This window comes from Thermobia domestica, chromosome 7, assembly GCF_964235325.1.
Source record: "Thermobia domestica chromosome 7, izTheDome1.hap1.1, whole genome shotgun sequence".
Taxonomy (NCBI): domain Eukaryota; kingdom Metazoa; phylum Arthropoda; class Insecta; order Zygentoma; family Lepismatidae; genus Thermobia; species Thermobia domestica.
Genome location: NC_137460.1, coordinates 45,213,733 through 45,227,873, shown reverse-complemented (window position 1 = coordinate 45,227,873; position 14,141 = coordinate 45,213,733). Strand labels below are relative to the sequence as shown.

Sequence of the window (14,141 nt, the reverse complement as noted above, 5' to 3'; positions counted from 1 at the left end):
TTGGTATTATTCGTTTGTGAACCAAAAACTGTTCCTAATTGGTGATTTTGATTTCCTTCCCCGTAAAAGAACGTAAAATTTCCGGAATTCACCGTTCCATTTCCTTCCCACTTAACTTCTTGAACTCCTACTAGGTCCATCCTGTATTTCCCTAACTCGTTCGTTACTAATTTTAACGCGCCTGCCCTATAAAGACTTCTGATATTCCATGTTCCAAATCTCATGTCCATTTTCTTTTGCTGAGATCGTGCCAAGTTATCAGTCTGGCCCAAGGCTTCTGTGACTGTTTTTGAACAAGTGCCTTTTTTTAAAGTATGAGGTTGTTGGCATTACCCTAACCCCCCAAGCTGGAGGACCACTCCTTGCCGTCTGTCCGCGACTGCTTATTCAGTATTTTTGCATCTAACCTCTACATCTAGAGGCTGCTCCTCGATCCACAACTTGAAGGCGCACCATGCCGTGGTGACAGGAACCGCTATACTATTCTACAAGTGGGTCAATCCAAATGAAATCGACCAATTTCCAGGTCAAAGGCTGCTGACAAAATTTTTTTATTTTTTTATTTTTATTTTTTTTTTAACCTAAGATGGTACCACATTCAGGGAGTTGAAAACGGGTAATCATTTATTTTTTCAGCCGCACAGGTTTGTTTGAGGCGGCCATTTTGTATAGGCGCCTGAGCACATTTTGAACTTTTTACTGCATTCCGTTAAACGCTGTAACTTTTTAGGTTGTAAAGATAATGAGTTCGAACAAAAAACATATGAAAGATAATGGAATGGACAATATTCTGTTGTCTGTTCACACTGACAAGTACTTTAGAACGTCGAAAAAGGAAACTCTGAACACTGACGTTGGAAATCTAGAAATGGCCATTTGGAAGGTACATTTTGAAACGAAATATATAAGACTCACCTTCAATTCTTTGTCTACATAGAGACTAGATAGTAAACAACGTCTCAAACAAGTTTCAGATCTGAGAACTTTATACTTCATTTATTGGAAATTTTTAAACTTTGCTAACTTTCGAAAATCGTGTATTTTCACCATCAAATATCTCAGGAAGGACGCAAGTGAAAAATCTGAAATTTGCACAAAATAGACAATAGTTGTGCAGTAACAATTGGGCAAAATTGCATCACTGAAACTTGAGTCGTTTCTGAGTTATAAATTGTTGCAGTGATGTGAAATTCACGACTTTAACAGCTGAACAGATGTACAGGTTTTGGGTTGATATAGTACCTCAAGCATACAATTTATGCATGTTTCATCAGAAGAAGTGCAGTCAAACAGCAGGAAATTCGAGATTTGCTACTTGTAAAAGAATTGTTAATACAAGATCATATCATAGATTTGTACCTCTGTCGGAAACACAAATCAGATGTTATGAATACTCACAATCAGATGAAATTACTGATTGCAGTACTTCAGTACTTCCAGAATATAGCATGGTGTCATTTGCACCTAATGATACCGTAGCCTGTATTTATGGCAGAAATGGTGGATTGGGGGAATTGAAGACATCAGTCAGGAAAATAACGATGTTTTTGATCACTTTTTCCATCCCGATGGCCCAAGAACCTCTTTTAAACTATGTACGAATGACAAAGTGTGGGTGCCAATCACTAAGGTTCTCCGGAAACTCACACCCACAGAGTTCACAACTCTACCGGTCGTACTTTCAATATCAGTGCCAAACCATGTACCCAAATTAGTCAACTATTTACCTCACTAAGTCTTAACAGCAGCGCTATAGACAGAAAAGAAATAACAGACGACTTCCGTTTTTTGTACAAGATATGATTCATAAATTATGCATACTTTACAAATTTAACATTACTTTCGTGTTATTTTGACTTTTGCTACAAAGTTTATATTCACTCCAATGGCGCTTCACGATATTAAGTCCCAGTGAAGAAAACCCTTGTAACTCAGAAACCACTCAAGTCTCAGTGATGCAATTTCACTCACTTGTTACTAAACAACTGTCGTCTATTTTGTGCAAATTTCAGATTTTTCACTTGCGTCCTTCCTGAGATATTTGATGGTGAAAATACACGATTTTCGAAAATTCACAATGTTTAAAAATTTTCAAAAAATCAAGTATATGGTTCTCAGATCTGAAACTTGTTTGGAACGTTTTCTATTATCTAGTCTCTATGTAGACAAAAAATTGAAGGTGAGTCTCATTTATTTCGTTTCAAAATGTACATTCTAAAATGGACATTTTTAGGTTTCCAACATCAATGTTCAGAGCTTCTTTCCTCGACGTTCTAAAGTACGTCTCAATGTGCACAGAACACAGAATGTTGTCCATTCCATTATCTTTCATATGGTTTTTGTTTGAACTCATTATCTTTAAAACCTAAAAAGTTACAGCGTTTAACGGAATCCTCTGAAAAGTTCAAAATACGCTCAGGCACCTATACAAAATGGCCGCTACGACAAAACCTGCGCGGCTAAAAAATAAATGAATACCCGTTTTCAACTCTCAAAATATGGTACAGTCTGCAGCAGAAAACCTGCAACATGAGCATTTAAGTTTATTGTGAAATGACGAAGTCTTTTGCTCCAAGATAAGTGTGCAGGAGAATACGCCGAGGTTTCTCCTAACATGATTCGTGCCACTTAGACGTTATGTTGATTCCCTGCGCTGTTAGACGTTGTTTCACAATAAACTTACATGCTCATGTTACAGTTTTTTTTCTGCGGACTGTACAAACTTAGGTAAAAAATTAATCAAAAACTAAATTTCGTCAGCAACCATCATTAGTCGATTTCATTTGGATTGACCCAAGTTCCAATAACAGTTTTACGTATGGTGACACTCAATATTTATAGGCAGCCTACTGTGGTTGACTTTAATCGTCCTGTTCTATCTAGTTCTCCGATATTTTACATTTCTTTCAATTATTAACTGTTAATTAAGGTGGACATTTTTAAGTTTTGTTTTCTGCACATTAACAAACCACCAGCAGGATGCAAAATCGAAGCAGCAGTCGTTATTCTGAATATGTCTGCCAGAAGATAATTCCAGTAATTGAGAAAGGAAACGAAATATATTTCAGTGGATTGCAATTTAATACAACGCATCAAAAGATAATTTATTTTATTACTCTATTTATTATTACTAGTTTTTCCCCCCAAGCCCTTAGCTAGTTTCCAAACTGCCTTTACACTAGCGACATACCTTGGCGTCAGGTATGAGGCAACGTAGCTATTGACAACTCTTGTCTTGAGTGTGAACCACTGGAGCTTTGTGTGACTGACAGACTGTGGCGTCTGGAAATGAAATTAAAAAGTCTAACGTCCCACAATTACACCAGCTATGCTGAAGGATACGGTAATGATGAGAATGAAGGACATGAAGGAAGTGGGAGAAAACGGAAGAACCTCGAAAAAAACCCCACACACGGTGTTTGCCCATCACAAAGCTCACTTGGCGCGAGCAGGGATCGAACCAAGGACCCCCTGCATCAGAGGCGAACGCTCTACTACTGAGCCACCGCAGCCCCATGAGGCATCTTGTGTTTATAAGAATGAAGAATAAATGTTTTCGCCTAGGTGTTTATGCAACCCATAACTCTTAAATGTTTTGAAGTTTGCATATTGGCGTTACAAACTTACATTTTTACATTACAAGTAAAATTATTATTATTATAAAAATGATATATAATGCAATCTTTTAGCACATTTTGATTACTATTTACGAAATCTAATGTTATAAAGTTTACATACCTCGCCACGTACGACCAACATCACCCTTAAAGCAGCTTTTACAAAACCCTCGCACTATTACTGCAGCAAGTGCCGGATGAACTCCGGGGAAATCACGAACCACATCGTGCCATGGAAATTCCACGGAATTGGCCACATCAGACTCATAAATGCTGAAAAATAAATAAAGAAGTGAAAAAATGAAAAGCTTTTTACACTCAAGGAGAAAAGCAAAGTTAAAAGATCGCTCCGTAATACATAGAAATTACACACAGTGCAAAACTCAGTTTGTTTCACTAACCTTCCAGTTTTAACAATCTCAGTTGGAATCTGATATCTACAGGGTGGTCCATAACTATGTTTGACTTACTGAAGTATTTGTAATTCTGGACATACATTTTTGATATCGCAACATTGTGTAGTCTGAGAGTGGGGATAACTGTCACTGGACTTAGAACCGTTAGTGTGTGCCAGACAGGATGGCGAAACAGTGTGGGCGTTGCATTTGTATTCTGCAACAAACAATTACGCGCCAGCTCGATCTCCCGATTTGACACACATGACTTTTTCTTATGAGGTGTTTTAAAAAGGTAAAGTGTATCAACATCACGTATACAATTTGGTCGAACTACGGGAAGCTACCACAGAAAAGTTCCACAGGATACCAGTACGGGTCTGTCAAAATGCTTGTGACAACTCTCCAGGCATGTATCGATTTGGATGGTGCATTGGTAGATCATGTCATGGAGAAATACCACCCTGTATTTCAAATACTCACGGCCGTGTTTTCCTTATCAATGAAAATAAGTAAAGACAGGATGACGTGGTGTACTTATATGGTGAAAAGGATTGGTACGGAACGATTTATATTGTTTAAAATAAGCTTTTCCTTTTATTATATGCCTGATAAAGCTACCATACAAAAGATACCCTTTCCCCCCAAAAAGGTTTACAATATATGTATCTATTATAATGTCGTACGTGATGATACGGAACACAGTAATTAGACCACCAATAAAACTCAATACTTAATAAACATAACCAAGGCATAACACATTAACTAAACAATTTTTCGAACATTCTAGTTTCATTTATTTGATTTTGCTAGACAATACATTTTTCACTATTTCCGAAGCATGGAGGCTTTCCGACTGAATATGGATTGTCGATGATTGGAAGAGAGTATAGAGGTTGATTCATTTATATTGAGCAGAATTTGAATGTGCCACGATGTGTACTAGGAAATGCTGTGTTTCCATCACCGGTTGTGTTCGATCTGCAGGCCACATCTACTGACTATTGCTCGGAATCGGAATTTGCATTGTAGGAGACTACGTTGTAGCTGGAGCATGGATATTGCATCCCACTCCTCTTTACGGGCTTTCCAGAGGCCGGAGACGATGCGGACAATAGGACAAGCGCCGTTGAGAAGTCCAAAAGCACAACAGTTCACTGGTGGATTCTTGAAAGAGATGTCAGAGAAGCGAACTATCGAAATTCCAGCTTCCTGTTCCATACGGCGATAGAATTCCAGCATTGTTTTCTGGATGCCCTGTCTTGGTGAAGTTCTACCTAGTTCACGTCTTGTCCACACAATGCTGGGATTTCATGCTGGTACATTTCAGTCAAGACCAAGATATGAGTCTGGTAGTAAACAACATTAATTTTGACGTTTCGCTCCACATTTCGAAGAAGTTTACCCCTGTACGAGAAACTGGCCATAACCATGAATCCTTTTGGGAAATTCTTTGCGCACTGGCGGAAGAACATGCTTCCCCCTTGGCGTCAATAGGTCTGTATGCAATGGCTCGAACTTTAACACATTCTGTGAGGTCAATTCACGCCTCATTAAGGATAACAACGAGCTTCTACTGATCACCCGTGAGATGATGTTCATACAGCCTCCTGCAGTGCATTTCTCGCTTAGACACATGACACGGTTTCAGGGCGTGCATATTGCACTTGCGAACGACCGTGAGGAGTAAATTCCTGTGAATGACGCTATTGATTGTCGCCTGCATGTACGGCATTTACTGACCATCGCACGCTATTTGACGGGATTTTTCGGTGGTCGCTATATGTCGAACTACACACAATAGCGGCAAGATCCTCTTCACGGGAGGTAGGTTTCTAGTTGCTCGCGTAGGTGTTGTAGGCCCAGGATTCTGTGTCACATACTTCCAACTGGTTCCTACTAGTTTTGCATTCGTAAATATCTTAAACTAGAAATACAAATCGCTGAGCAAAGCAACGTTTATGTAAAAATAATAAATGTGTAACAGTTTCGCCAACCAACTGAACATATTGGCTTCATCAGATACTCACTGAACAAAGCAACGTTTATTTATAAAATAATAAATGTGTAACAGTTTCGCCAAATAACTGAACATATTGGCTTCATCAGACACTCACTGAACAAAGCAACGTTTATTTATAAAATAATAAATGTGTAACAGTTTCGCCAACTAACTGAACATATTGGCTTCATCAGACACTCACTGAACAAAGCAACGTTTATTTATAAAATAATAAATGTGTAACAGTTTCGCCAACCAACTGAACATATTGGCTTCATCAGACGACACTGTAGCATGATGACGCCAATATGTTCAGTTGGTTGGCGAAACTGTTACACATTTATTATTTTATAAATAAAGGTTGCTTTGTTCAGTGAGTGTCTGATGAAGCCAATATGTTCAGTTAGTTGGCGAAACTGTTACACATTTATTATTTTTACATAAACGTTGCTTTGCTCAGCGATTTACAGATTTCCATATATGATTCACAGTGGCACGACCTACACGAAAATTATACACTTTACACATCTTTAAGATGCGCGATACCGTGAACTTTGCGTCGGAAAGGGCAACAATGAACCCCTCCCAGAATCGATTCAGTTTCGGCGACATTAGACTACACTCGATCGCACTGCTCTACTGCGTGACTAATGAGATACTACTGCTTGCCTCGTGAGAATCTCACGGTGATGGGTTACGCATGCACGGTACAGTTGCACATTGTCTTCGCTCAATATAAATGAATCAACCTCTGTACAATGGTCCTATAATCTTATCATGCACCGCTTCATCCTACCTTCAGCGATCTTCCCTGAAGCCTTCTCCATGGCGTTCCGAAATCATGTTGCGTTGTAGCGTACTGCTTTCTTTGTGGACTTCACGTCTGTGGCATATAAATAAATGCAAAACCTGATTGATACATGTTGCAAAAGCGGCGTTAGAGTAGAATTGTAATTCGTTCCTGTCCATCATCCTGATGTTTTTCTTCGATGATACGTTGAACATCTGTTAACTGCCATCCCAGTCAAACTCACTACTCATCAGTATTCCATGCAAGCCATCTGGATGTTACCATTCACGTCCACATTGCAACGCACCACGACCAGGGGACTTAGCAACATACTTAGCTATATGCAGGCCAACATAACAATTTTGATCTACTTGGAACCGTCTCGTTTTGCCATGGTAATGCCAATAGGTATGATAAATTTCTTTTTAACTAAAAATCCTTGTAAACTATTTTGTTTCGTCCATAAACTCATATCTATTTGCATCATAGAATTCACATTTCAGCAGGCATTAGAAACCCTTAAGTTCTGTAACATCCGACACAAATAGGATGATACTCTCAACTCAGAAGATACTTTTTTTTTTTTTAATTTTAAATTCAGAAAGACACTAGCTGTTCCTAATATTAAGATGAACACGGCCATCTGCATATGAACACGGCTATCTTTCATGTGACCTGTTACAGCTTGTCTTCCGTTGTTACTGAGAGGAAAGACGCTCCGGCAAATGCTGCAACGAGCAGAAAATTTGTCACCTAGCACTTCCCGAATTCACGATAATAAATACCTGAACAACCAGGAAGAACTGAACGTGGAGTAACTGGAAACTGATATGCTTATTATCTGCACACAGGCATACTTCATACAACGAACACCAAACATCACAAGTACAACACCTCTTCACTTCCGATCCTGCCTCTGCAACTTGAACAACCACACTAGACCAGCAGAAAGTTGTTGCTATGAACTTTCCTCCCCTCTCCCGCTTCTCGATCGCCTATCTATAGAATAATAATCCCCAATTGGTGGTCCGCGGAACAAAACTAAGGGGCCTGTGGCATTATTTACATTTCATAAATTATAAACAATGCCATGGGTCCCTTGCATGTATGTACTGTATGTTGCATGCTTATAACAGAAATAAAGATTTATAATTTAATTGTTAATATTGCCTCTCAACTACTATTACTACGCAGCTAAAACTAAGTAACTCCGGAGGTTCAATGCCGCGTTCACAAAAGTTCTCCATTGACTTCTGTCCTTAGCTAGCTGAATCTAGTTTCTACTTTCTGTTCCTACTTCTGTGAGTCTGTGAGATCCATCTTAATATTGTCACCCATCTACACTTAGGTCTTCCTATTGGTCATTTTCGATTGAACTTTCAATTAAAACTTTGAAAGCGTACATACTTTCTTCCATTCTGGTCACATGACTTGCTCACCTGAGTCCCCTAGACTTGATGACTCTAACAACGTTTGATGAACGGTATAAATTATGCCTACGTAGCTACTACAATTATAGAAGTGGACACCGCTTGAAATTCATCGCCAGTTAAGTGAGACATATAAAGATAATGTCATGGATGTGTCTATTGTGCGTTTCTGGGTGCGACTGTCCAAAGAAAGCAGAACGTCTTGTAACAATCACGACAATCTCGGCCTTCCAGAAGCCGGTCTGACACGATCGAACGAGTGGAAAAAGTTGTTTTGGGGAATCGCCGAATGTGTGTGGAACACAACACCTCCAAAGTTGGCATTTACATGGGATCTGTGCACACAATCCTACATAAAGACCTGAAAATGCGAAAAGTGTCCTCCCGGTGGGTGTCACGAATGCTGACGGACCCCAAGGCTGTGCGCGTAGCATGTTGTCAGGCAATGTTGATGCATGATGACGGCATAAACGGGACTTTTTTTCATCGATTGTGACAATGTCTGCTCAATGGAAGCACACAATTTATCCTCTCCCCCACATACACACACACAAAAAAAAAAAAAAAAAAATCGGGGAAGAAGAGACACAAGCGCATCGGGCGAACGTAACGGAAGAGTTTCTTCGTGACAATTTCGAAATATTTTCTCATGCTACCTACTCACCTAACCTGGCTCCTAGCAACTTTTGGCTGTTTCCAACAATGAAAGACATACTCCGTGGTAGCACATTCACTAGCCATGCCACTATTGCATCAGCAATTTCTCAGTGGTCAAAACAGACTCCTAAAGAAGCGTTCGCTGGGGCCATGGAATCAGGCGTCGACGTTGGGAAAAATGCGTACGGCTGCAGGGAGATTACGTCCGGAAGTGACAAAAGTTTCATAATTTTCATGTGATTAGCTAACGAGAAAAAACAGGAGGTGTTATAACTTCGAAGAGAGGGAAGCATAGAGATTAAATGTATTCTTGGAATGATTAATCGATTATAGAAAACAGCTTATCGCTATCCATTACTGTTTTGGCTCTGCAGTGATCAATGTGAAAGACGGCAATAGTGGTTTCTACCACTTTCGCTGTGACCCTCCACATCTTGACCAAATTTGGTGGTGGTCCGTTCTTGAGACGGACATACCTGTACAGATAGAGTAAATACATGTATATAAAATAAGAGCTTTTGGTACACCAAACTCCTTAAAATTGAACGCCCAAACAAACACTACCAAAATTATCGTAGTCATTATCGATCGAGAGTCTTTTCGAGTTCATTTTGATAAAACCATTGAATTCCCGAACAATTAAAACTCACCTTTTTACTACTTTGTCGATAATTTCGTAATGAGTATAGGCACGCTCAGCGAACAATCCGCTATAGATGTTGACTTCCCACTGCTTAATCAGTTTGTATAAACTACTGCCAGTCTTCTTCGCCACCTGAGTCCAAGGTATCTGGCAATTTCTTAATTTTGACACGTCAGAGAGGTCCATAACTGACAACACGGTAGCTACCAGTTCACTTCTCATATCTAACGTCCATTTCAGACGATTATCTGAAATAAAAATCATATAAATTTTATAAAATATTAATTAGAAAATTTCGTTAGAACACTTTCACAATATTACTGTTTGAAGAATGATAAGGAAAAAAAAATGAACCTAATGACTTCATCATCTATTAATGTGAAACTGATACTGAAGAATAATCTGATTAAGCTTCCTATTATGACTCTAACAAGACGACAGTACAAAGTATGGATAATGAGCTATAGGTAGGGCACGAGTTTTTCGCACGAAGAATTTAAAAATGTCGCGTTCCGTTTTTCATATTTCGCGTTTTCTCACATTTTCCAAATAGTTTCCCATTTTGTAGCTCTTGTGGAAAAAAATACTCCCTGACATTTTTACAATTGTTCCTTTTATTCATAGATCATTACAGAAATAAACCATTAATTACCTAAAAACAAAATACACTAATATTTCACTTGACATTGTAAATTTCACTTCAATTTTATATATATATAGGGTAACTGTCCCAATAATTGACAGTGTACCAGAATTGACACTGTCGTCTTTTTTCCGACGCAACAAGACTGCGGGACTAGGTACAAGCAAATACTGCCACCTTTTTTTTCCTTTGCAGTGTTGTTAATCCCACACCACTGTTAATATTTGCCTCTAAGTAGTAGTTCTCCAAAGAAAACAGAAAATCGATGGACAGTGCAAAATAGTACTATAATAGCTATATTAGCGAAAGAAATAAACATGTTTATCCAGGTGGAAACTTATAAATCAGCTTGATAAGTTGGTAGAAAATTATATGGTTCATTAGAAAAAGATATTAGGAGATGTCAATTACTGGCTCACAAGGTGTCAATTACTGGTGAATCTCACAAATCTTGGTGTCAATTACTGGTACAATGATCAACTTTTCGTATACATATTGTAAAAAATAATTATTATTAGTCTATTATTTTTATGATGGTCTATATAGATGAAGGAAGGATGCCTTCGTACCTCTACGAGAGATCAGTAAGCCAGGCTCATTTAAAGGGTGAAGAAACTTGCAATTTGTCAAACACTGTTCTTATACTGTCAATTATTGGGACAGTTACCCTATATATATATTACATCAAACCGAAGGAAAATCCTCCCCATCTAGCTGCGATGGTGATAGCTAATGCGCAACATGTTCTCTACAGCCGTGTCCGAATCACCCAAAATACACCGTTTCTGCCACGTTATACCCTTCCGTCAGCGGAAAAATGACGTTTTTACAATAATGAAAACGTACTTTTATTTTTAAATTTCGCGTTATTTCACGTATTGTTAGAAATTTCACGCAAAATTGCAAATTTCGCGTTTTATCGCACAATGGAAACCAATGAAAATACACAGAATATCATAAAACTTCAAGAAACTGAAAACTACTTAATTCTGAAGCATTTAGTTTTATCGCGCATTGCGAAAAACTCGTGCTTCTAGCTATAGGCGAAAAATTATGATTAACCCTTAAACGTTAAGTTTTCTTAGCTATAATATTAAACAAAGATATACAACAATCGACAGAGCTGAATAAAATTACACTTCCGGTCATTTAAACAATTACTGTACTAAAATTTAACATTACACATTATAATGGGTTTGGGACATTCCATGACAAATCAACAAGTCATCACCCTTGACCATCTCGGATTTTCGTAAAATTGGTACAGTGGGAGATGAAAAAATCCCAAATATTACCTCTCTCCTCCTGAAAATCTCCCCATACAGGGTGTTCAAAAGTTTTAAAAAAGGGTATTACTTCCGTTACAGTGATTATCAAAAATTGTCATAAAATGGTTAATATGTGCACTAGAGACATGGAACAAACACCATTGAAAAGCTTAAAGATTGTTCTACAAGTTCTACTATATTGAAAAAATCCGTACAATAAAAATAATACTTCAAAAATTCAAAATAAAATTTGAATTTTGCACAGAAATGTCTTTTGTAAATGTGTTCAAAACTGTCCAGATTGTAGTCTCATATGTGTACTAAAACACCACATTGCATTTTGAGCACTCAATGGGATCCGATTCAAAATTCAACATAAACCAATCATTACAAGAATTGACCGTGTGAATATCTGGGTTCAGATCGATAACCATTTGCCTGTAGCTATTTACCTGCAGCATCGAAGGAATTTATATTCAACTTCATCTGTTTCTTAATGTATTCATTTGAATTTACACAACTATCCACCTTTCGAGATATTTAGATAGGTATTACGTTTCCGAACAGTACTCAATACAGGTCATTATTCTTGTTAGTATGGATGTTTCTAAATTTATATTGGTAACATTGATACATGTTAATTTTCACTTCTTTGTTTCAAGATTGCTGTTACAAACATGTGGAAGTGCATCATTGAAACAGGAAAAAATATATATATATATATATATATTATGAAAGGGAGAGATAGGTTTCCCTCCCTTTTACAATATTTGTGTCAAATGTGTTGTGAAACACTGCGGCACTGCTCATAATCAGTTCACACTTTCAATACAATTAATTAAAGTCAATAAATTCTTTTTCCTATAATCAGCAAAATCTTCACCCACATAATCTTAAATGCTGTAGTTTGTGTCTATATTTGTATTCAACTAATATTTTAGAAAAATTAAAATTATGAAACATGTAAGTTTTTTGTGTAGAGTAATTCGCTGTAAGAATAGAAATATGAACACTATGAAAAGGCAGTAGAAACAAAGTGCTCAAAACGAGTACAGAGAAAATGGACAGAAATAATAATCGTAAAAAAAAGAATATGTATAATAAAAACAATGCTTTTGTACCTGTACTACAAGGGAATGATGTGAAAGCCTTTGCGGGCCTAAGCCTGCATCTGTGAGCGACCGACGAAACAACACTACATCCAGTCTCGCGACGAACATGGTCAAAACACACATTGCGAGCCTACCTGTATAGGAGTATCAGTTTTTTTTTTTTCCTAGTGACAATCACATCTTTATTTACGTGGCTCTCCAGTTTGCTTCACGACGCTGGGTGGATACCGAATTATAAGAAAAAAAAAATCTTCCTCTGTCTTATAGTTTTTGCTCTGAACCTGTTAACAGCCGAATGGGCAAAACCTTTCTATTAAGATTTTTCATTGTTATGGATATAATTTGGAATCATAATATAATTATGAATAGCATATTCGTAATAATACCAACATACCGTTTTCCTGTTGTATAGTCTCATAACGCATTCTAACACACTGCCTATCTCGATTAAGCAATTTCCCAAGAGTAGCAAAATCTCTTCCGTACTTTGCAACGAATTTTCGTATAAACTGATCTTCTCCCTCTGTGAATCTAGAAATAAGAACAAAAAACATTCAGTAAATTGGTTAATAATGTATGGAGCATTTCAGTGGCGTCTAGTGACGTAGCTTTCCGGAAGAACACAACCAATAGAAAATATAATTTTTATGCCTGGTTAGTATTTTCAATATTCTAAATAAGTAAAACGATAAAATCAATGGAAGTAAACATATGTACGTAAGCATAATAAAGAGTAGTCATTCATAATAAATACTTCATTTTATTTGTATACGAGATCCATTTTTCTAATAAGCAAAGTTTCTTTATCACTGTTTTTAAAGTTTAGTGCTTGCATAGCTAATGCACTGAGATGGTATTTTTTTTAAATGTTTTTATCTTTAATGTGGTAACCCATTTTTCGATTCCTGAAGTGGACATCCGAATAGTTACTATGATATTCAACACCTATGTTGTGCATGAATGACCGTAAAACCCTGGGTAGCTCAGTGGTAGAGTGTTCACCTCCGGTGCTTGGGGTCCCTGGTTCGATTCCAGCTCGTGCCGTGTGGACTTTGTGGTGGACAAACACCGTGCTCGTGGGTTTTCTCGGAGTTCTCCCGTTTCATCCCACTTCCTTCATTCCACCATTTCATTCATCTCTCATCATCACTGTCTCCTTTAGCCTAACCGGCATAACCGTGGGACGTAAAACATACATATTTCATTTCATTTTTTTTTTCTTTCTACGAATTCATTAGCAATTTCATGATCATTATCTAACACCAACTGCATTAGACGCGAAATATAAGACTATCTCAGAAGTCCTCTGACAGGGTAACTCTGTTATTATCAGAGCTACAACAAACTAAGAGGAGAAATGTAAAACCGTTTCCAAATATGACGTTTTCAATATAAAGTGAAGGAAATTTTTTAAATCGGATGCGCCGTTTGGGCTGTACACTCTGTATGCGCCCAATGTTAAATGAAAATGAAACGTTGCCGTTTACCTACTTCCACAACATAAATGAATGAAGTAATTGTGTGTTACGCTAACAAACAAACAAAAATTCCAGTGAGGATCAGAATAATCTGAATTCAAATTTT

The 14,141-nt window shown here is 37.6% G+C and overlaps 1 protein-coding gene across 1 annotated transcript in view; it reads right to left on the bottom strand.

Annotated features, from left to right (window-relative positions):
* LOC145690047 (uncharacterized) overlaps positions 1–14,141 on the bottom strand; it is a 59,458-nt gene that overhangs the window by 22,224 nt on the left and 23,093 nt on the right. The window contains exons 5-7 of the mRNA XM_081764549.1: positions 12,952–13,088; positions 9,542–9,782; positions 3,739–3,890 (exon numbers count right to left, since the gene is read on the bottom strand). Coding sequence (XP_081620675.1) covers positions 3,739–3,890; positions 9,542–9,782; positions 12,952–13,088 — 530 coding nt within the window. The remainder of the gene's footprint in view (positions 1–3,738; positions 3,891–9,541; positions 9,783–12,951; positions 13,089–14,141) is intronic.